This window comes from Vespula pensylvanica, chromosome 2 (genome assembly GCF_014466175.1).
Source record: "Vespula pensylvanica isolate Volc-1 chromosome 2, ASM1446617v1, whole genome shotgun sequence".
In the NCBI taxonomy this organism is placed as follows: domain Eukaryota; kingdom Metazoa; phylum Arthropoda; class Insecta; order Hymenoptera; family Vespidae; genus Vespula; species Vespula pensylvanica.
Genome location: NC_057686.1, coordinates 6625071 through 6649654, shown reverse-complemented (window position 1 = coordinate 6649654; position 24584 = coordinate 6625071). Strand labels below are relative to the sequence as shown.

General features: G+C 34.0%; 2 protein-coding genes across 2 annotated transcripts in view; both read right to left on the bottom strand.

Moving 5' to 3' along the window:
* Positions 1–1694: 1694 nt before the first annotated feature.
* On the bottom strand, positions 1695–11225 carry LOC122627320 (short transient receptor potential channel 5-like). The gene is made up of 12 exons (XM_043808395.1): positions 11181–11225; positions 10868–11005; positions 5404–5772; positions 5013–5216; positions 4677–4853; positions 4312–4582; positions 4048–4153; positions 3680–3981; positions 3345–3593; positions 3155–3270; positions 2910–3089; positions 1695–2076 (listed from the first exon to the last, which is right to left on the bottom strand). The coding sequence occupies exons 1-12, from the start codon at positions 11223–11225 to the stop codon at positions 1906–1908; spliced, it is 2328 nt and encodes a 775-aa protein (XP_043664330.1). The 3' UTR covers positions 1695–1905.
* A 667-nt stretch (positions 11226–11892) lies between these two features.
* Positions 11893–24584, bottom strand: part of LOC122626956 (sonic hedgehog protein A) — a 53251-nt gene continuing 40559 nt past the window's right edge. The window contains exons 2-3 of the mRNA XM_043807586.1: positions 16028–16289; positions 11893–13826 (exon numbers count right to left, since the gene is read on the bottom strand). Of these exons, the coding sequence (XP_043663521.1) occupies positions 13051–13826; positions 16028–16289 (1038 nt within the window). The 3' untranslated portion in view covers positions 11893–13050. The remainder of the gene's footprint in view (positions 13827–16027; positions 16290–24584) is intronic.

Genomic DNA, 24584 nt, shown 5'->3' with positions numbered 1-24584 from the left:
GAACTATAGGCTCGTTTCAAAAAATGTTTCAAATGAAACTTTCTCTCTTTTGAGAGGATAAGAGTGGAGGGAGAAGGCGAGACATCTTATGATGGTCACGTATCTTTTCTGGGTGGACGTGCTTCTGAGATTTCAAGGTAATCTTTATTTTTTTCTTCTTTTTCGTTTTCTTTCTTTCTTTCTTTTTTTTTTTTTTTCTTTTTTACACGAAACTGTATGTTTTTATTTAGATAGGCGTATAGCCCATTCTGAGACGAATTCATTGACCTAAATAAACCTATCTAAATAAAAATATACAGCTCCGTATAAAAAAAATAAAGGTCACCTTGAAATCTCAAAAACACGTCCTTTCAGAAAAGATTTGTGACCACCGATAGATCTCCTTTAAATTTTATTTGAGATCTTTTTTAAAACGAGCCATAGTTGGAGAAATAATTCTTTGCGAAACTTTGAAACAGTATTTCTGCAATTCGTATTTTTGTAATTTGTCGAGCACTAATTACTTTTTGTTTAAATGAAAGTACCTATTACGCGAAATACCCTGTGTGTGTATGTGTATATATATATATATATATATATATGCGACGTTCGAGTTCTTTTTTTTTCTTAAAAAGTAACTTTAAAGTCGTTCCCGTTAAAAAAATACTCATGGGAAACGTTGAAGGAAGATATTTCTTTCTCTAACAGACGATATTCTTTACAAGTTGTTTTAAAAGCAGTCGTTATTTAAAGGACGTGGTGATTAACTAAATTGGCAAGTTTCATTATTTTCTCTTTAATATTTCATTCGCATCTTGATGATGAAAACGAGGCTCCCGTGTATTTTAAATATGGTGTAATCAATTTTTGAGCATGGTCTTTTGGTTTAAAACTTTGTAACGAAATAAAAAAGATTTTACAGGAGACAATTGTTATCAATTTAAAGGTCGCTATAGATTTGAGACATCGTCTAATTGATCTTGACAGAATTTCATTTAAAAGTTCATTGAAAAATTGTTTATGTTTCAGAGTAGACGACGATTTTTTCGTTCGATTATTTTCAACATCAACTTTTCTTGCGACTCGGACGATGTATAAAGAGAAATATCGATTTTTAAATCACGAAATATTATGTAATAAATTATGACAGAATTTCATTGGAAAATTCATAGACGAATTGTTTAATTTTCACAGGAAATGATTGTTTCGATCGATCAATTTCAATTTCAATTTTCTTTAAATTCACTTGCGATATAAAGACAATATTGAGACTTCTATATATTTGAAATATTGTCTAATATATCTTGACAGGATTCCATTTGAAAATTCAAGGAAAACTCATGAACGTTTTCATAGGGGACGAACGTTTAGATAAATCATTTTCAATTTCAATTTTCCTCCGATCTTCACTCGCAACATAACAAAAATAACGAAAGTTCTTGTGTATTTGAAATATTATCTAATTAATCATCTAAGAGAATTTCATTTGAAAATTCATAAAAAAATTATGAGATCGTTTTATGGGAGACGATCGATCATATTAAACGTTCGATCATTTTCGATTTCAATTTTCTTAGGACTTATTAGTAGCACCATAATCAGGAGCCATTAGAATTTCATATATGGTATGATCAATAAATAATTATTATTCGATTAATTTTGGCAGGATTGACGTTGAAACATTTCTATAAAAATTTCTTCAATTCTTTCCATTTTCAATGTCATTTAAATAAAACACTTTGCTTTACCGTTACTATTCTTTGATAATAAGCATTAATCTTCTTTAGGTCGATATTTGTTGTCGTTTCGTCAGGAATGCATACTAATGACTTAGTACTCTTCGGGCTTCTTAGTATGAAGGAGGTATGCCAAGTGTTTCTCTAACGTCGTACCACTCGCTACGAATTCGTGTCGTTCTTGTACTCCTCATGCTGCTTCAAGTGCCTCTCGCAAAAGTCCTCTCACTTCTATCAATTCTCTTCTAAGTTTCTCAATGTTCGTCTTCTCTATTTCTCTACTCTTCATGCGGAAATAACGTTGTACCAGTTGCATCATCACTTGGTCGAATATTTCATCCTTTTCATCTTCTAATGTTTCCTGAAAATAATTAAAAAAAAAAAAGAAAAGAAGCAAACAAACTGATCTTTAGTAGAATTTAAGATAATACGTTTATCTACTTCTATTTTTTTTTTTTTTTTTTAGTAACTATTTATATGTGTATGTTTGTATGTGTGTTTATACATATTAATGTAATTAATATTTTAATTTAGGTAACACTTTTTAATAATGTCAAGATCTCGAATCTGAAAATCTTTCTTTTTTTTTTTTGTTTGTTTAATCGTGTAAGTGGTTGTTTATCCTTTTTTTTTTTTTTTTTTTAACAATTTTTATTCGTAATTAATTCCTCAATTTAATTCAAATTCTTCAATAATCCATAGATCTTAGATCTGATAAATCATCGATAGAAAAAGATCGGAAAAGTGGATTACAGAAAAGTCGGACTTTTTTTGAAAGAATTTTTATTCGTAATTAATTCTTCGATTTAATTTCAATCATTTGATAATCTATAGATATCTTCAATCGAAAGATTGCTACGAAAAGAGAAATTTTTTTTCATCGAAAAAAGATCGAAAAGACGAAACTTCTTTTTAAACAATCCCTATCCATAAATCTTGAATCAGAAAAGTTCTGTATAAAAGAAAAAAAAAAAAAAAAAAGCAAAACGGAACAAAAAGATGCAATTTGTAGATTCACTTTTCTGATCCTTGCTTTCTTTCCTTTTTTTTTTCTTTTTCTTTATCAATTATTTAAATCGAAGATCTACGAAAGCCTGATATTTTTCTATTTTATTTTTTCACTTTTCGTAGACCTTGTACTCATTCGCGTTCACCTTGGAAGAAATCCCTTTTGAAATTACCATAAAGTGTAACGTGTAATTCAACGCTACTAACGATATAGCAACACTGCATGAAGTCCCAGCGGGCGCGTTTGTTCGGCGGTGGCTTGAGGAGTACCTTCACGTATTCGGCGACCGTTTGAAAGCCAGCGAAAGTGGGAATTATATTGAAGGGTGGTGGTAGGGTGGTCATCAGCATGAAGTCGACGTAAACCTTCGAAGAGAAACTTCTTGTTATTGCACGTATGGGACTACTTGGTAGAGATTCATTTTGCCAACCTCGGTTCGACCAAAGGTCCATTCGACGATGACGTTTTCTGTGACCTTGGTAAAGGTATTGGTCATACAGGCAATCAGCATGTTAAGGACAACCACCACAGAAATGAATTCGAAACCTTCAGAAGTTTATTCTTTTATTAACACGTCAATTATGATTCTTTAAGGATAAACTAGCAATCTAGAAAATTACTTGCAAACGCGATATAACCGATAATCTCTGTAAAGGTATGATAGTTTATGATGGTTTCCGTTTCGCTATCACTTGGGAGATTCTCAATAATGACATCAGCACTTTCGATAGGACTCATACAGAAAACAGCCCAAAAAAGAGTCTTCAGGCTCGATGGGAAATTAACGAATGAACTCACCTGTTGTATCTTTATGTTACTTTTATCGATCTGTACCATGTCGTCGTAATACTGATACAACTTACACAGACCTAGAAGATAATAATAGATCCTACGAAGGATGAAAAGAATATTACAAAGTGACCTTGAAAGAATATATTGAAAATAGACGTTCAACCGGATGTGAAAGCTAGAAGGACGATGGCGAATATCACGATGAACTTGGTGACGTCACGGATCATCTTTCCAAGGGAGAGTTGAAGCGGACCGAGGTGATAATTCAATTGACAAAGGAACATCAATCGAAAGAAGGCCATGATCGTAGCCAAACAGTAAATACCTTCTCCTATCAATGTGGGATCATATTTGTGCCAATACTTTCTCTCTAAATCGCGTTGACCGTTAATCCTGACGTCGATTGCAGCATCTATCCAGCATATAAACGTCAGTACGAACAGAAAGATCATACAGGTTTCGTACCTAAAATGAGAACGATCTATCCAATAATCGTGGACCAATCGAAAAGAAATACGATAAGCGAATTACCAGTTCCAAGGTGCTCTGAAGTATCTTTTTGGACCGTGCATGATGATAAGTCGAATGATCGACCATAAATACGATATCACGAAAATTGCTAGGATCGGTTCGAATCCTAAAAGAAAAAGAAAAAAGAAAATTAGCCCAACGCAAGTTAGTTGGCACATAGTGCATAGTGTTTTCGGGTTTCTGAATTAATTCGAATCGTTTTTTGTTTGGTGTCAAATTGATTTGTTAAAAAAAGAAAGGAAAAGGAAAGAACAAATTTGATACCTGTATCCGGTGGTCCACGAAGTTGCTTGTTCTTATCGGCGTTGGATATAATAAATACGATGATAAGGAAAACGAGATAGCTGGCAACGGAGTGAAGAAATTTATTCACCGGACTCGAAAAGAACTTGGCGATTTTGGTGTTCGGTATGATCAGAATGATCAAGGCGATCAGAGGTAATAGGATTATTCGTAGTAAGACGGTCAGACATTGGAGCCAGGTTTTTCTCATCCTCCATTCGTACCAGCCGTCTACCCATTTGTTCTCGATCATCTGTAAAATTTCAACGCTGATATCTAACGCTCAGTTCAATTTGTTCGGTGGGAAGGATATGCGTTAAATTATGAAAGCTTTTTTCGTGGCACACCTCTTGAACGTTTGGATGGGCGACAAAAGTTTTTTGCTTGTAATCAAGAGCTATTAACAAGCGCGGATAAATGAATCTAGACGTTCTGGTAAAACCTGACGTTCTTTTCAACACTGTCTCTACTTCCTGAGCTTTCCTAGCGCAGCCAATCAGATCCGTAGCGAATTTTGATAATTGCTGTTTGAATCGAACGAAATTAATACGTATGAATCATCCTATATATTTTCTAACGTTTATAAATATATGTATGTATATGTATGTATTTGTAGGTATGTCTAATCTAACTCGAACGGGTTCGATATGAAGTTGGTATTATCGAAACCTGATTCGATTGACCTCGGATAGCTGGATGTACTCGTTATAGAACTCCCTGTCGTAGGATGCAGCCATTTTTAGCTCAACCGATAGATTAAAAGACGCGAGAATTGGATCTTCCTCGGTCAAACAGATATAGGCTGGATTAGAGATAGCTCGATAGAGAAATATACGTTTTCGATCCACCGTTAAGCTGTCGTAAATTTCACGTTCTCGTCTGTTAAAGACGCATCACCACTCGTAAAATATCTAAGAGAATTTGATCGAGTTAAAAAGAAAAAAAAAAAAAAAGAACGAAAAAAATAAATAAATAAACCAACAAACAAACAAACAAATAATTAATTCAATAAATAAATAAATAAATAAGTAAATAAATAAATAAATAAATAAATGGAAAGGAAAAATTATAAACACAGATTCTACCGTGCTCGTACTTGCACACACTCAAGCAATTGCAGTTAGGTGGGTGAGGTCGTTGGATTCTGTGAAGTCGATGTTCGATCAGATATTGAATAAGCTCATAATGACCGTACTGTGCTGCAATCGCTAAGGGTGTAGCCTCGTCCGGGAAATCAGAGCTGTGAGTGACACTGGCATATTCTAATCCCGGGGATATCTCGTTGAGCTTGTCTAAAATCATGGCGGCGATCTTCGTCTCGTTTTCTCTGATTGCATAGAGATGGGCGTCACCGGGATCGATCTCCGGATGGGAAAGTAGAAATTTCACCATGCAGATGTTCTTCTCTTCAATAGCTATGTGTAGAGCTGTAATACCCTGAAAAGAAATTGAATGTCAACACCTAACTTTCAGGGAAAAAGAGAGAGAGAGAGAAAGAGAGAGAAAGAGATTCAATAAATTATTCATTTTTTTAAACATTTTGTTAAAAATTTCCAGACGATTTGTCAATATTTTTTACTTCATTTTTTCAATTCATTTCGAAGAAAATTTTTCTTTTGTTTTTTGCATTTTTGCATTTTTTTTTTTTTGCACTTTTTCGATTCTTTCCTTTTTTCCTACAATTTCAATTTTTCCCAACAATTTCAGTCAGATTTCGAGAGAACATTTCGTCCAGTTCTTTCTCTTTCAAAGTATTTCTTTTTCAAAATTTTAATCCACCTTTAAGACAATTGCTCATCTAATTCTTTCCATTTTATCTTATCGTTTGATTTTCATTATTCATATTAACGATATTTTTCTCTCTTCCGTTCCTTTTTATTCCCTCAAAATTTTAATTCACTTTTGAAAACAGTACCTCGTCCAGTTTTTTTCTTGCATCGTAAGGATCCAAACAAAACGATTATTTAGATCAGAACCTGTTAAGATGATTCATTAACAACATCCTCCTCCCATTTTGTTCCAATTTTTCCCAACATTGTAGGCCTCACCGTATCTCACTCGTTCGCTAATACTTTAGAAAAAGATAAAAGTTGAAGTGTTTCTTTCGTGGCAGGGGCCACCTACGTGGAATGCGCGTGGTATGAAAGAAGAAGAAGAAGTAGTAGAAGAAGAAGAAGAAGAAGAAGAAGAAGAAGAAGAAGAAGAAATGGAAAGGATCCCAGTGCGGGACGCGTGTAAACCATTTGTCGGATCCGATTCGGTTTAACAAAGGCGAGGAGGCGCAAGCAGTCTCTCTTCGACACTACGAAAGACTCAGCATAACGGAGGAGACGACAGAGAGAAAGAGAGAAAGAGAGAAAGAGAGAGAGAGAGGGAGAGAAAGAGGGAGAGAGAGAAAGAGAGAGAGATAGGATGAGACGAGTGATGTTTTATGGACCACTTAAAAGAGACCACCGCTCGAAACGGGAACGATTTCTACCAGAAGGAAAAGTCTTTTGGGTTACGAGTGAAAACATCAGCCGTCGAACGATAAATTTTATCCCTCTTTTTCTCTCCCTCTCCCTCTCTCTCTCTCTCTCTCTCTCTCTCTCTCTCTCTCTCTTTCTTTCTTTACTTAATATTTATGTCCTACTCTTTTATCCTAACGTGTGATTCCAATGCGACTGAGATAACATGAATGGAAACGTATAGGTATGTACGTGTAGATATCTTCGGGGTATAATGGGTGTTAAATGGTCGATCACTTTGTGCTCAAATGTATTTCTAATTTACAATAAAAAGAAATTTAACGTTTAGAAAGAAGGATAAAAGGAGGTTGGTATATCTACCATAGCGAGTTTTGAGTTGGCGAAGTTAACGAGATAAGAAAGAGGAATGAAAAGGAATGAAGGAAAAGAAAAAAGAAAAAAAGGGGAAAACAATTGTGATAAACTAGAGGGAGATATATAGGATGGACACAATATGCATACATAAAAATTCCTTTTTTCAACTCTATTATATGAGAACCTTCTGACATATTGCGTAACGCATGGTATATGGTATATACCATAATAATCATCAAAAGTATAACAGACACGTTCGTTGTAAGGAATAGGAAGAAGGAGTCCCTTAGAAAGGCGCCATTCAGAGTGAGACTAACACGTTCACACTTTATATATATTCGGCTCGTCCCATTTTACGGCATACCACGAAATTTTTCTCCGACTAACTCGTAACTCTCGGATATATCTACTCTTTCGATGTATCCACGTAGAGAAACAGTCTGGCTTGGCTAGCTCGGTAAGCTTGCTGGATACTCCACGTAAGAGATCGACTTTCAAAGTGGCATCTTCTATCTCTCTCTCTCTCTCTCTCTCTCTCTCTCTCTCTCTCTCTCTCTTTTTTCGGTATCTTTCTCCCACCAATATTCTTCCTTACCGTCCATTTCCCTTTTTCGTTGGAAGAATAGGACGGCGACGTTCATCGGGCCATCTGCGGCGAGTTTACAGAGGCAGTCATTCTCGACAATGGACCAGGGCCATTGTCAACGTCTATGCCGGTCACAATATTCCTGTGATATCCTGCCTTTTCGACTCCGTGCACCCTGGGGACTCGTGTACAACATCTAACCATTCGACAATGCCATATGCTTGTGATATACGCTCTCTCATCCGCAAACGGTTCCTCCATCTCACTGTTTCCTTCCTATTTCTTTCTTTTCCTTTTTCTTTCTCATCTTTTACGTATCATCGTCTGTATCTTTCTCTCTTTTACTCTTATTTCCTTTCTCTCTCTCTCTCTCTTTCTCTCTTTTTTTTTTTTGCTACGATCGACAGTTTCAAAACCATCGACGTGCCAGATGTGCCACTTGCCCTTTTTGTTTCTCATTTTTTGCAGCGGATCAAATATTTACAAATCTTTTATTAATCCTCGCCACGTATGTTTATGATTAATCGTCAGGCTGTTCGTAGGGATATATATATATATATTTTATATAGGGATATATATGTGTGTGTGTATATTTGTGTACATAGGGATACATATGTACAAATATATATGTGTATATATATATGTATATGTGTGATATATATATATATATATATATATATATATACGTAGTAAATGTGAGAGTCACAAATTTGAATAAACTTTTCGTTACGATCGATACTAGAAGTAATAAAATTTTTATCTTCCTCGCGTCACGTCGATCGTGTGAATTTTCCTGACTATTTTTTATGGTCCATTGAGATTCCTAAACTAGTTTTAAGAGTATACTCATTTTTGGAAAGAGAAAGAGAGAGAGAGAGAGAGAGAGAGAGAGAGGGAGGGATAGAGACAGAATTTTTTGTTTTACAACATATAAATTTAATTTCCTTAGATATTTTATTTTATATATTTTAGTTATCATCAATACGTTTTGATTACTTCATTTCAATTTGTTTTTTCATACTTCTTGTCGTTAGATATTTTTTGAATGAGATCAAGAAAAAGAGATATTTTTTTTTTTTTATAACGTATAATAAAAAGATTTTTTATCTTTAAATATTTCATTCTTGATATTTTCGATTTCATACTTCTTTTCATGCTTATATCAATATCTCGCATATTTTTAAATTATGATTAAATGTTTAAACTTTTTGTTCAAAGAAAGAGAGAGAGAGAGAGAGAGAGAGAAAGAGAGAGAGAGAGACAGAGAGAGACAGAGAGTATAGCGAATAAATTATATTTCTTCAGATATTTAATTTATTCAGATTTTTATCAAGTTATCAAAACATTTTGATTACTGCGTACTACGTCTCAATATTTTCTTTTCTAAAATATCATAGATATTTTGAATAACATCAGTTTATATTTCCATCATAACATCCATTTCTCTACGATAAGAAATATCTTGTTTCATTAAGTTAGAAATTGGTTGATGAAATCGAGATAACGTTATACTCTTCGTTTCGATGTATATATAAATATATAATAAATAAATTTCACCTTATCATTTCTTTTCAAATATTGCATTCGCAATTACATGGATTAATTTATACGAACATTTTGCATTAATAATTGTCTCCAGACATTTTGAATAAAATCATTATGATTTCGTAAAAATGGCTATTCTCATACGATAAGAAACATTTCGTTTCATTAAATAAGAGAGAGAGAGAAAGAAAGAAAGAAAGAAAGAAAGAAAGAAAGAAAGAAAGAGACAGAGAGAGAGAAGAGGGCCAAGAATGAAACCGAGATAATCATGAACGTCTATCATCTAATTCTTTTCTAACGATACCTATGAAAGATATAAAAACATCGTAAGTTTTCTCTCATTCGAGGAAAATTTTCTGAATGAGGGACGAATTTAATGGCCCGTTAGTGGATTGGCGTAAGGGCCGTTTTTAAAACGAGAGCGAATGTAAGCTGAGGGTGAGAAGGGAGGAAGAAGAAGAAGAAGAAGAAGAAGAAGAAGAAGAAGAGGAAGAGAATAAAGAGGAAGAGGAAGCAGAAGAAGATGAGAAGGAAGAAAGAAAAGAAAGAAGATAGAAAAAAGAAAGAAAGAAAGAAAGAAAGAAAGAAAGAAAGAAAGAAAGAAAGAAACACTCGTAGTAAGCAGTGAGAGAAGGAGAGAAGGGGGATCCATGGATGGAATTTACAGCGGGGCGGGTCATTTGAATAATTTTTATCGGTCCTCGGTTGAAACCATTGTCTTGTAAAGGACCGTCTGAAATATAGCCGGAGATATACACGGAGGCAGTTAGTTTTTCTCTCTCTCTCTCTCTCTCTCTTTCTTTCTTTCTGTCTCTTTCTTCTCTTTCTCACATACATTGTTCACATCTTCCTCTCTCCTTCTCTCTTTATCTCTTTCTCTCCAATAGAGTCAAATGCTATGGTATTTTGACCGAAAGTCAGACGGCCGGTAGGCTTTTTGAAAACGTTGCGAACGAGATGAAAAGAGAGAGAGAGAAAGAGAAAAAGAGAGAGAGAGAGAGAGAGAGAGAGAAGGTTAGTGGTGGGGAGAAGACATTCCACATGGGGTATATACAGAGAGGGTGAAGATTCAAGATAACGAGTGGAGAGTCCACTGTGCTTTGCATTCTCGCTCCGTTTCTTCGATTCCTCTTCGCAAAGAAAGAGAAAGAGAGAGAAAGAGAGAATGAGAGAGAGAAAAGGGAACATTCATCTACGATAATTCGACGTGTCTTGTAAGGATCTCGCGTAAATCACTCATGGAAATGATCGAGAAAGAGAGAGAGAGAGAGAGAGAAAGAAGAAGGGGTTGCTACTCAAAGGGAAACCGATGTCTCTCGTCCCTTCAGCTGATATCTTGAAACGTTCGTTATATTCTTTTTACTTCTTTTTCTTATTTTTTTTTCCATCTAGTGGTTGCCTTGCTTTCTTGAAATGAGTTTGCCGACGACGATGTTTCTCGAGATCGATGAAGATAAAACTATCTCAAAAGCTTCGAAAAATCGATCTACCAGTCTCGATCTTATGTTTTTACGTAGTTATATCTATACAAAATAAAAGAGACAGAGAAAGAGGAGAGAAATAGGGAAAGAGAGGAAGAAGTTACTTGGTAGTTCGTAGCATTAATTTTAAAATCCGGATGAACTCTCAGATAAAGCTCGACTTCAGCAATAGTTCCATTTGCCACCAAATCGAAAAATTCCTGTTCTATTTCTTGAAGTTGAGGAAGCGTCACGTTTCCTCGCTATATCACGAAATGATAAATAAATCATTTTGCAATCTTTTTTATAATCTTAACGTGTGTATGTATATATATATATATATGCATATATACACGTTGATATCATTATTTTATATTATATATATATATATATATATATATATGTATATTATCATTTTAAATGTGATATATTTTTTACTATTTCGTATTCTTCTTCCGTTCGATGAGTATCCTCTTGAGTCATTTTTATCGATTATCCAGTAGCAATTCTAATAAATTTTACAGAGTAGATCTTTGTAGATAGAAAAATGTTTTAAACTAAGTCAAGATTAGAACTTAGGTTATAAAATAAAAGTGACTGTAGAAGTTGAAAGGATCTTGGATTTGGTACTGTTTTCGGATAGGCCGATTAGTCGGAAAAAGATCAGACAAAATGAAGTTTGTTTTGGCAATGTGTAATTCAACTTATCGATTGCTTGTATTGTGTTATATATACATCGTTATAATTTATCTCCCCCTCATTACGTACACAAATAATAATATTAATAATAATAATAATAATATTAATAATATGTCATAATAAAAATATTAATAATAATAATAATAATAATAATAATAATAAAATTATAAAATATTTATTGGAAATAATATATAATAATAATATTAATAATAATAATAATAATAATAATAAAATTAATATATATATATATATTTATATCTTTTTGTAGATAATTTAAGGATGGTCGTCGATATATATTTATATAGATATACGTATATGTATATATATATATAATATATATATAAATATATATATATATAAATGTAATATACATAAATAAATATATATATATAAATATATATATATATAAATAAATATATATGTATATATATATATATATAAATATGGACGCGCCGATATTGAAACTAGAACAAAAAAAAAAAGGTTAATTAGATAGCATTTTACGCCGATATTTTTCTAATCATACGAACAACGGTAGTTTGCTATACAAGGACGAAGAAAAAAATGTCCGATGATCGATCGATAACGAGCATAGAAAATAGGAAAATGATATTTATTTTAATAAAGCTCACGCGATCCGCATCTCGTTTTGACGAAGCACCAGCAACACGTGCGCTAGAACAACGCCGCGATATAACGTGTTTTTAATTTGCACGTTTCATATGCACATCTATCTATGCATATATGTATGTATGTACGTATGTACGTATGTGTGTGTATATGTACAACAATGGCTTCGTTGTTCCAGGATTTTTTATTCTTATTGTTTCTTTTTTCTTTCTTTGTCTTTTCCTTCTATTTCCTTGCTTTCTTTCCTCATAGAAACGAGTTGCACGCATTCATGTATGCGAAAGGTCATTGCGAGAAGGAAGGACAAATCTCGAACGAAATAAGAAAAAATCGTCTCGATAAAAAAAAAAATCTTTGTCATTTATTCTTCATCTTTTTCATCTTCTTCATATTCATTCTCTTTCTCTTCTTTTACATATACACATTCGTACACGTTATACACATGTATACATAGATGCATTCGTTCATTCGGTTACTCATTCGCTCACACACACAGACGCATACACTTTTATGTATATGTGTATATATATATATATATATATATATATATATATATATATATTCGTTTAAAGGAATAGCACGGAACGATATTTATATTATATACTCGTATGATACATACACATACACTAGAACGTTAGACGATGAAAAAGCTTTGATATCTTTCTAAAGCTTCGCGTTCTTTTTATTATTTTCCTAAAAGTTTAATATACTTTACGTCACTCGGTAAACCGGATAGAAATGTCACTGTCCAATTCAAACACTATCCAACAAGACAAAAGACATAGTCTCTCTCTCTCTCTCTCTCTCTCTCTTTCTCTCTAAGAGAAAAGATAAAAGCATCCTTGGAAGAACACACTAAAGGAGAAATAATAAAGCAAAATGTTGTTGATCTCAATCAAAGGATTAACCGATAAGAGAAAAAAGGCAACGTTCATTCATTTTCCCCTTATATCCTTCGGCATGTTGAAAGTTGTTCTAATTAATTGTAGAGCATGTTACGTGGTAAAACGGAAGAGGCAAAATTGTAAAGAAACGAGGCGTACCAATGTACTCCGGTGTACTTCTCGTTTACTTTGTGATCGATGTTCGTTGTCTCGTTATTAGTCCTTTGTTGCCTGATATCCGGTCGATCTACGTCGATCGTTCTTCTAGCCGAGGATGGCCTTCGAACGAAGAACGATTCTAAGCTGTTCCAAATTCGCAAAGGAAGAAAGGAATAATGTGCCAATGTTTGACTATCGATTACGGCATAACACGAAGCTATGACGTCGTCGACCAATAATGTCCCTTCCGTTGTCAGCGGCGCGAAAACACCCTTCTCAAGGATCAACCTTGTCTCGATCACTCGATCCCAACGAAGACGTTGACTACGCGCATTGTACACTTCATTGTTCAGAGTATTCTCCATTATGGAGAACGAAGAATCCTCTTTTTTCTCTGCCACAAGAATTTTATCCCCTATTCCTACCCTCGCCGCAAATATCGTTGATTTATCCTTGATCGGTACCAAATGTGCTGGCGTCAAGGTCAACACTCGTCCAGATTCCGTAACAAGTTTCACGAATTGTCGTCTCTCCGTTGGTGCTCTATCCAAGAAAGCTATCACCTCGCTGTAGATCAATTCACCCTGAGAATTCATGGCTGCTACTCGTTCGCCTAACTGGACTTCGTCCACCCTCTTTCGTCTACCATCTTCCGTTCTGACGTAACTTTTCCCGGGGAAACAACCACCCGATTTGCCTGCCGATGATGATTCTGTAATGAAAAGAAAAAAATGGTAAAAAAGAAAACAAGGTAAAAAAAGAAAAAAGGCTTGACTGTGATTCTTATAAATTCGATTTTTCACTTTTCTCTCTCTCTCTCTCTCTCTTTTTTTTTTTTTTTTTTTGAATTGGATTTATACGACGGGATCGAAGAGATCGCATTAACTAAATTAAATTTCGAATACTTCCTGCACTTAATCTCGAAGGACTATCTTTTCTATCGGTAAGAATTTCAATAGAAATTTCTTAATAATTACAAACGTCGAACGAATACTTTCGTAAAATAATGTTCTACGAGTTTATTATACTCGATTTACTCTGAATTTTTATTTGAAACTTTGACTTTAGCTTCGATACTTTGAACTTTGGCTTCGAGCCAAATGTCAGATTCATAGATCCGTATATTCTCTCTTGTCGTCGGAGAATGGAGTATTTCTTACTTAAAAAAAAAAAAAAAAAAAAAAAAAAAAATATAAAGAAGACAAAAAAGAAAATAAAAAATTGATCCGAAAAGAGTGGATCGGTCTCGGTTCACTCTCGGACGTTGGCACATTTTTTTTCGCAGAGTTGTGCTTCGATTAACCGCGATCTCGCGGGGCTTTAAGTCTTTCTCCGTAGGATCGATTTTTCGAAGAGGTAATCGGATCCATCGGACACTCGGGAATACCGATCAGGAAGGTCGGTGACGCGAACGAGTATAACAAGCAACATCCGTAGACCGGTTGGTACCGTGGGAAATCTCTCGTAATCTCCCCACTCTACGTTACGAAAATCGATATCTTCTAACGAATTCCAATCAGAGAATCGGATCTATACAGTGAAAGAAAAAGAAAAAGAAAATAGAGAAAGATAGTCGAAAATTATGAAGGAAATTTAAAGACGATGAAAAAGAAAAAGATCGAAAATCGAGATTTCTTTTTTTATCTTCGAGCCGTGTTAATAAGGTGAATCGATATCGATCTCTTTGGTATCGATCGTCCTTCGATCGTGATGAAAAAAAGAATATATATATATATATATATATATATATATATATAAAATAAGATGAGAAGGAGAGTCCAGACCAGAAAATATGTCACGCTTCGAACCTGCCACCTTTTTTTTTTCTTTTTTTTTTTCATTCTCTCTCTTTCTCTCTCTCTTTCTTTCTTTCTTTCTTTCTTTCTTTCTTTCTCTTTCTCTCTGTCGTTCTCAAGCGACCCTCGAGGACGCGATCCATCGACCGGTATCGATTTCGCGCCTACTTTTACGCTCGATCTTTTAATTCGAATGGACAGGCACGGTGCCCGATTTATCGGTATTTATTTCGTAATACGAAACTTTTACGTGTGACACGGAGGACGTGAGCATTATTGGCTGAGGAAGAGAGAGAGAGAGAGAGAGAGAGAAATGAGAATCGATCGTTCAAATCTTTGGCAGGAACATATCAAAGATCTATCAAATTTTGTTTTTTAAGTCAATTAAAATATTGAAAATAATCGATCGTTCGTTTAACTAAAGACAAATAGGAAAGAAGAAATAGTATGTTGTTTTTTTTCTTTAATTATCGTACATGATAATGCGTAAGATTTTTAATCCTTCGGGATGAAATAACAAGGGCTCTGGATAAAAGCAAAATCCTTTGCCGAGTCAAGATCAAACTCTGCAATACCCGAACAAGTCGATAAGACAGAAAATGTTTCGTCTTTCTGGCGAGTAGCGGCGCTTCGTGTATATTCGCTAGTAATGAGTATGTTAATAATAAAGCAAATAATAATAACATAATATATATATATATATATATATATATATATATATATAACATTATAAGAAAAATAATTTCTAAAATAAGATTTCGCTCTCCTTTTTTAAATTCTTTCAACGTCAATTTATAATTCTTATCGTTTCTTGAAAGAGAATTTCAATGTACATTAACGAAATAATTAAAAATCTTTTCCTAGAAAATCTACGATTATATATGTGTATATATATATATAACAAAAATAATTCTTCAAATAAAATTTCTCTCTTCTTTTTTAAAACCTTTCAAAGTGATTTAATTGTCATCGTTTTATGGAAAAGAATTTGACATTTCGATCGTCTCTTTAAAAAAAACAAAATGGCGCTCGAGATCCGCGTAGCTGATTACATTGTGTTTGCGTTTTTCTTTTTATTTGATGCCAATGAAAAAATCCTTTTGTCAAGTATACTAACCAGACTTAACGGAACAGTGTATATGGGACCTGGATTCGTAATAAACCCAATCGAAACCAGCTTCGACTGCGAGTCTCGCCAACATTCCGTACTTCGATCGATCGCGATCACTCGTCGTCACGTCGACGGCTCGTCCTTCGTAATGGAGGGAATCGGTTGCATGTTTTCCCTCCTCGTCCCAGCCCTCTGTAACTCTCAGCTTCACTCCGGGCCACTGGTTCATTACCGAGATTGCTAAGGTATTCAATTTCTCCTTGCACCTCTGTAACATTGGAAATATTTGATTTAACGGTGCGAACAAAATTTTAGATTAAATTGAAATGATTTTTTCTTTTTTATTTCGAAGAATTTGTCGGAAATGTTTTGAAATATATCTAATGTATTTTTCTCAATCGATCCGTTTGGTTATGATATCTGTTTAAGAAACTTCAATCATGTAGAAATTCTTTTTTAATTTTTCAAGAAGTAATTCGTCTGATAGTAATTTCTCTTCTTCAGATTTATTTTTAAATCTTGAATTTCTTAGAATTTCGAATGGGAAAATTAGAAAAAGGAAAAGAGTAGACTAAATTTAAGTAACATTGTGATTATAAGATGCTATATTTTATATAGAATATATATATTTCATATGTATATTTTATTTTATTTATATTTTATATTATATATATTCTTTAGTTATTAAATCACGAGCATAAATATATATATATATATATAGAGATACTAACAAATAATAAATACAAAATTTAATAGAAAAATATCGAATATAAGCATATATTATATAAAATGTTAATATAATACTATAGTATCCGATTATATATATGTATATACTCGATTTTTATTATAACAAAAATGTATAAATACTTAGTATTCATATGATGTTAATATCACACACACATATATATACATTTATATACATATGTAGTATACATTCGTCAGTCGAGTATACATATCAATGGATATAAATCATAGGAACATAAGTTTCCAAAAAAAAAAAAAGGATAGACCATGGAAAATCAGCAATTTCGAGTCCTTTTGAACAGGATTGGAAAGAAGTCTATTCTCGCAAGTAACTTTTCTCTATGCCCTTTGTACATATGTTAGCCATACTATTTCTTTTTCTTTTCTTATTTCTTTTTTTCTTTTTTTTTTTTTTTTGGTTTGTTATTGTTGTCGTCGTTATTGTCGTTAAGAAAAGTTCCGCTTAACGCGATTTCATTGAGTATATCGTACAGGCAATTCAAAAATGGAAAAAGGTCGTGGAATAATGACGTTCGAGGATTTCACGCGGATGCACGTGGAAAAAGGATATCGTCTCGCGCGTACAATTCTTATGTGTCAGGTTGAAATAAGTGGAAAAGCGATACGAAGATGACGATGAAAAAAAAGAAAACGAAAAAGAAGAAACAGTAGAAGAAGAAGAAGAAGAAGAAGAAGAAAATGTAGAGAGAAAAGAAGAAGAAAAAGAAAACCTACAGAAGGAAGAAGAAGAAGAAGAAGAAGAAGAAGAAGAAAATGTACAGGAAGAAGAAAAAGGACAAGAAGAAGGAAACATAGAGAAGGAAGAAAAAGAAAATGAAGAAGAAGAAGAAGAAGAAGAAGAAGAAGAAGAAGAAACCTTTAAGAATCAGACGCGGAAAACGAATGCGTGTTTTGACCGGACACGAGAACGGAACGGGATTTCTCAAAGGGACTTTAAGGACCTACCGAGCCCCATAGCGAATCAAGGGGCAAACAGGAGTATAAATACGGCCGTCGTGTCGAGGATTACTCGGTCACGCCGATCCTCTTGCTGCTCGTAAGCTCTAAGGAAGAAACTCGAAGAAAACTCTGACTTCTACCTGCTCTTTAACTTCTACCTTTTTAAGAAGGAAAAGCGGCTTCTTATTTCTCATCGTTTTTTTTCTTTTCTGCCGTTCCTTTTTTATTTTCTTTCTTTCTTTCTTTCTTCCTTTTATTTCTTTCTTCCTTTTTCTCCCGTTACAACAACAATTCTTTTTCTTTTTTTCTTTTTTTTTTGTTTTTCCTTCCGTCCTTTCTTTCTTTTTTATCGAGGAAAACGAGTTCTCTTCGTCCATCTGGTAAATACGAATTTTGTTCATCATTTGTTGGACATACTTTCTTGTTTTATTGAATTCATTCTTCAAGAATAATGGAACACACAGAGGGTAATAATAACGGCAAAAGACAGATCCCCAGTTTTTCACCAGAAACACATCAATTCTCAAGAGGAAAAATCATAGTTTCGGATGAATGAACAGGCAAGATTCTGTAGAAACGTGAAGATTATAGAGAACCCCAAAAAGGGAAACGTAAGTATATATTTGAAGGTGTTAGAAGGTGAACCATAAGATTCTCTATTGGCTTTGATGTATATGTAAGATGGTTTATTGAAGAGAACGAACGAACGATCGTCGCTCGAGACCTCTTTTGTCAGATTCTCAGACTTTTAAACGTTCTTTTCTATTTCATTAAATATCTAAACGGAAATACTATAACTAATACTATAACGTTCGGTGAATTTCTTTCGTATTTTCAAACCGAGTGGTTTCTTTCACGTTAAGCTTGATCGAAATTCATCCGACAGCCGATAGGCGTGCGATTTTTATGCACTCGTACATATACTTACATACATATATAAATAAATATATACGTACGAACATACTTACGTATATACATATGTACATGTAAGTAAGAAAGGCTTTGGTTGCTTCTTAACAGACACTTTGAATTTTCACCACTGAGGATTCGAAAATGGAAAGGTTGCCGCGACCGGTCCCCTTTTCTTCCTCGACGCAGTCAATAGAAGCTAATTGCCGGCGTGGAGCTGCAAATTCGTGGACATTGTCAACCCCATCTCGTTCGCGATATCGAACGGGTCTTTCCTGCATTGTATCGCGAAGTAGCGACCAGTTTCTTCCTCCTCCTTCTTTCTCTACCTCTTTTTCTTTCTTTCTGTCTCTCTCTCTCTTTCTCTCTTTATATAGCTTTATATTCCTCTTTCTTTCTTTCCTTCCTTCTCTCTCTCTCTCTCTCTCTTTCTTTTTTCTTCTTTCTCTTTCTACGTTCACCCCTTTTTCCGAACCCTTATTTCAAATTCTCTTGCAATCCGATCGAGGTAGGAATAAAATCAAATTCAATTTGAAAATTTCTTTTCATATTACGTACAAGGTCAATCATGAGTAACATTGTTGGGGTTTATAATACTTTTCTTTTCTTTTCGGAGAGGGAAAGAGGGAGAGAGAGAGAGAGTTCATTCTATTCTATTTCGAATACTTTATAAACTCCAATTTTTTGTTTCGCGTCTAGAAGAAAATTATATATATATATATATATATATATATATATATATATATATGTATATTTGATATACTGGGATTCGAGCTTGAATCTTTGAATTTTATCTATAGTATTTTAATTTCAACTCATAATGAGTTCCCCGTTATGTATAATCTGAATGTTATATAATATTATTCATATTAGTACAATATAATGTTTATACATATATAGACATATATATAGAGATATGTAAAGTAATAGATATGCATATAAGTATGCGATTTGTAAGTTCTTGATGGAGTTAAAATTCTTGATAAAGTTAAATGATAAAAGTTTCAACATTGCATTTTTGTTAGAAACGAGTGAGCCAAAAATTAGATAAAAAAATATATATATACACATACATATATATAATACATATACATACATACATACATACATATATATATATATTATACATATATATAATTATATAATTTTAAGGATAGATGGCATTTATAAAGGATTAAACATTTCGAATTCTTTTTTTAGAAACGTAATAACGTAAGGTCACATGAGACACGTAATCGCGTTAAAGTTCTCAAGATTCTGATCTAAAGGAAATGACGTAAGAGTGAGCTCGTGCGAAATCACATCGTACATTTTGATGTGATGGTGGGAACGAATGGTGGGACGAAAGAGGAGAATGCGATAAGGAGGATCGAAAGAAGAGGAGGAAGAGCAGGAGGAGAAGAAGAAGGAGGAAGAAAGTCGACGAAGAAGAAAAGAAGAATGAAAGAGAGAGAGAGAGAGAGAGAGAAAGAGAGAGAAGGTATAAAAGGGCCGAAAGAGGACGCGGTATAAAGAGAGGAAAGAATGGTGAAGGGCCAGAGAGATATACCGGCTGTGGTGCACGATGGGGTGCCTTGTTCGCGCAGCGGGTTGCACTCTCGGCCCCTCCCAGACTTTACATCTATTTACAAACATTTTGGCGGAGTCGAGAGACATGGAACCTTCTCTTTCTCTCGAAAGAGTGAAAGAGAGAGAGAGAGAGAATGTCGGGACCTTATGAAAATCCATTCTGAGTGAAAAATGGCCTAGCCCGTAATCCATTAGAGAATGAGAAAAGAAAACGAGAGAGACGCGGGGGTGGTGATAATAATAATAATAATAAGAAGAAGAAGAAGAAGAAGAAAAAGGAAAAGAAGAATAGCAATAAATAAGATACATTAAAAGAAAAAAGGAAGAAACTCTAAAAGAAAGTACCATATTAGTACCAATTATCATCCTTATTACAGAAATCGCAATTTGAAATGTCCTCAATCTCAAAATGTTAATGCATATGCAAAAATCTATATTCTACAGATTCAATAAATAATTATATTTATAAAAATTGTGATACTGTATTAGTATCAATTATGATATTCGTCAGAGTTATCAGAATTAAACATTTCTTTGATCTCAAAGTGTTAGAGATGCAGATACATACGTATTCTAACAATATAAAAGATATAATGAAAACAGTAGCAACTAATTAATGAAACGTAATATATACTGTAATCAAAGAACAAAATTAAGAAAATTATGAAAAAACATGGACGTGTAATATCTGTTACTAAATAATAACGATAGTAACGACGATATCTAACAGAATAATAATAAAATATATTTATGATCTTTTAGATCTAAAGATTATAAACATAGATATTCAAAATTATCTCGTCAAAATTGATAAGGATTTCTTCAGAATACATTCACGTTTCAAAAAGTTCATTTAATTTCGACGGGGCTCCATGAGAGGACGTTTAAGAGTTTCGTACTTCTTACATCGTCCTCTCTTCGTATTCCATTCTCATACTCATTTCTTCTCTCTCTCTCTCTCTCTCTTTTCTTTTTCTTTCTTTTTCTTTCCTTCCTTTTCATTTTTATTTTCAATAAAAAAAAAAAAAAAGAAAAAAGAAAAAAGAAAATAAAATTATATCGAGAAGAGCCGTCGGTAGTGGTCGCTCGTTATCGTTTATAATGGCGCTACCACGGTGCTCGAGGCGTTTATGAAAGACGAAAAGAGGAAACCAGTTCCGGTGAGTGATGTACTCGTCGCGTATATGATGCCTTCTCCTCCTTCTCCTCCACCTCCTCCACCTCCTCCTTCTCCTCCTCCTTCTCCTCCACCTCCTCCTTCTCCTCCACCCAACCATCTTGTACATGCAACATACGTGCTATCTCCTCTCCATCGTACCTCGCGCGATACCTCCTAATTACCGATCGTCTATCACTTACACCTCGTTTACATATCTTATCGCGCTCAGTAAACGGCTGTTAATTGTCGCGTCTTCTCGATTCAACCACTCGATCAATGATCTCTCTCTCTCTCTTTCTCTCTCTCTCTTTTTCTCTCTTTTTTTCTGTTTTTCTTTCTCTCTCTCTCTTTCTTTTTTTTTTTGCGTTTCTCTGTGCATTCAAACGGTTATACTTTCGTTATTATTTATATTTATATGTTGTAATATTTCTTATTAGTTATTTAAATATTTTAAGATGAATAATTTTTTTTTCTTTCGGTCTCTCTCTCTCTCTCTCTCTCTCTCTCTGTTTCTGTTGTTTTTTTTTTTTTATATAAATATAGTTGTAATAGTAATGATATTGAATTGGCTTGTAATCAATATCGATATTTTCTTTATGTGATATTGAATAGTATAATAATAAGGTTGAGCAATTAGTAATATAGAAAATATGAAAAATAAGTTATAGAAAATACTTAGTAATATTGTAGTATAACGTTGAGATTTGATTAATAAGTAATATATTGAAATTTTTAATCAATAATACTAGAGAAAATATTTATTATACCATGCAGTATAATATTTGCACGATCAAAAGATAATATCGAAATTTTCAATAGAAAATATTAAAAATAAATATACTAAACAGTATAATATTAGGATAACATTATACTACAAGATTAGTAAATAATCAAAGTTTTCAATAAAAAGAAAACAAAAATATATATATCGAATAATATACTATTGGATTGATCCAATATTCAATAAAAAATATATTCACTAAAAAAAGAAAAAAAATTGAGTTCGTTATTTACATATAAAATATCGAAATTATTTACATTACTCATTAGCCAATCCAACAATTTTATATTATTATCTTCTCTCCCTCTCTCCCTCTCTCTCTCTCTCTCTCTCTCTCTCTCTCAAATCCAAAGACGAATATAAATTTATTGAAATCTACTTTAAGCAGAGGCGAACAAAGGAGGAGAGAAGAGAAGAGATCTCTCGCATGAGATGAAAAGTTAAATACGTCGGGGCAGGGTTAAGAGGTCAGGATGAGTAGAGAACGAGAGGAGAAAAGAAGAATTAAGAGGAAGGAAGAAGAGAGAAAGAGAAAAAGAGAGAGAGAGAGAGAGAGAAAGAGAGAGAAAGAGAGAGAGAAAAGAAGGAAGAAGAAGGAAGAAGATAGAAGTACAGAGAAGATGAGGCACCTTCTAGACCGAAGAAGGGGGTTGGGTCCTGATGTGAAGGAAGATGGTGAAACAGGACTGGGCTCCATCCCAGCATCCGAAGATGGAGCCCCGCCCCCGCCGGTTTCTTCTCAAGTCCACCTCCTCCTCCTCCTCCTCCTCCTCCTCCTCCTCCTCCTCTTCCTCCTTCTTCTTCTCCTACCTTGGTCAGCTTTACCTTCGCTGCCAGGCCAACCTTTTATTTCATTCTTCTTGTTTCAACGCTCTTTCTCTTTCTCTCTCTATCTCTCTCTTTTTTCCCTCTCTACTTTTCCTTCATCCTCCTCCCTCCTCCCACTTCTTCTCCTTCTCACGTAAACCACATTCGGGAATTGAAAAAGAACGAGCTCCTTCTCTATCTTTCTCTATTTGTCTCTCTCTCTCTCTTTTTCTCTTTCTCTTTCTCTTTCTATCGGTCTTCCTTTCTTTCTCTCTCTTTTTATTTCGGAATGACGATCTCGATATTCCATTCACCGTGTACACCGAAAGAAATCGTTCTGGCGTCAGCTGATCTTCCTGGAAGCCACTTCCGGCTCACCAAGAAACGATCCTCTTACACCTACGTTAATACAACGAAATTCTTTCAACCCTTACCTCGAAGAAATCATCTTCGTTGTGAACGACACGTCGTTCTATTAAATCATATATAATTAGTAAGGACATTCATTGATCAGAGATGTTGAAAATAGAATAAATTAAATTAAAATTCAATTCAATTAAAGTTAATAATTGTCGGAGTTATTAAAACATGAGAACAACAATCGCGAGATATCAGAATGATACCAAATTTAATGGAGACTCAATGAGATATTGCTTTCATTGAAACAAATTTTCTTCCAGTTAATCGATTCGATAAATCTTTAGTTGAAACAAATTCGAGGAAAACGAGTTCGCGTAATTGACATTGATCGCGAAAGTTATGGAAATTAATGATAGTTGGGATTATCTTTAAACGAATTAACGATAATGATGATAATAATCGAATTTAAATCGAAACACTTGGGACGATTATTCATTTAATCATCCTCTCTTTCTTTCTTTTTCTTCAGATCGCAATTATTAGAACATCATTGAAAACGTTAATACAAGAAATTCGATTTTTCTGATAAAGGAATGATCAATGTATTAAATCTCTCCCATCCTCTACCCCCTAACACTCATACACGCGTAGTAGTACACGTTCAAGGACAATGGCCTCACCAAAGGGAGAGATGACACGACAACAATGAGGGGCCGTGTTTTGAGAAAGATTCGTGTACGAGGAGATGCATCGAGTGTTTGTCGAGCTCTCTAGAAGGTCCCGGGCCATAACTGAAGAGCGATCCCGGTCCAGAGGGATGACCTATCTCACGCTTCTTCTCTCATCTTCATTTCCATATATTTCTTTCCTTCGTACCTTAACATACTTATCTAAGACACGTCTAAGCGCGAGTAAACGCATGCCGCGTTATTTCGACTCTAAGAATTTAATAAGATAATCGATAAAGCTGCCAAAGTAAATTTTCTTCTAGTTCTTCGCGATCTATGATTAAACAAGATAAAAAAAATAAATAAATAAATAAATAAATAAAAAAGAGCGAGAGTGTTACGTATGTACGATCGATAGTATATGACGATGAGCATAACGACGTGAAAGAAATTGGAAAAAGTTATTCTTTAAAGATGAACCTATTTTCGACGATGCGTGTCGTCTCTTCTAGAGAAGCTCGGGTTACATCCTTATTACTACGTATATACCTATACCTACAGGCTAGACTTATAAAAAGAGATAGATCATATCATAGAGAAGGAATG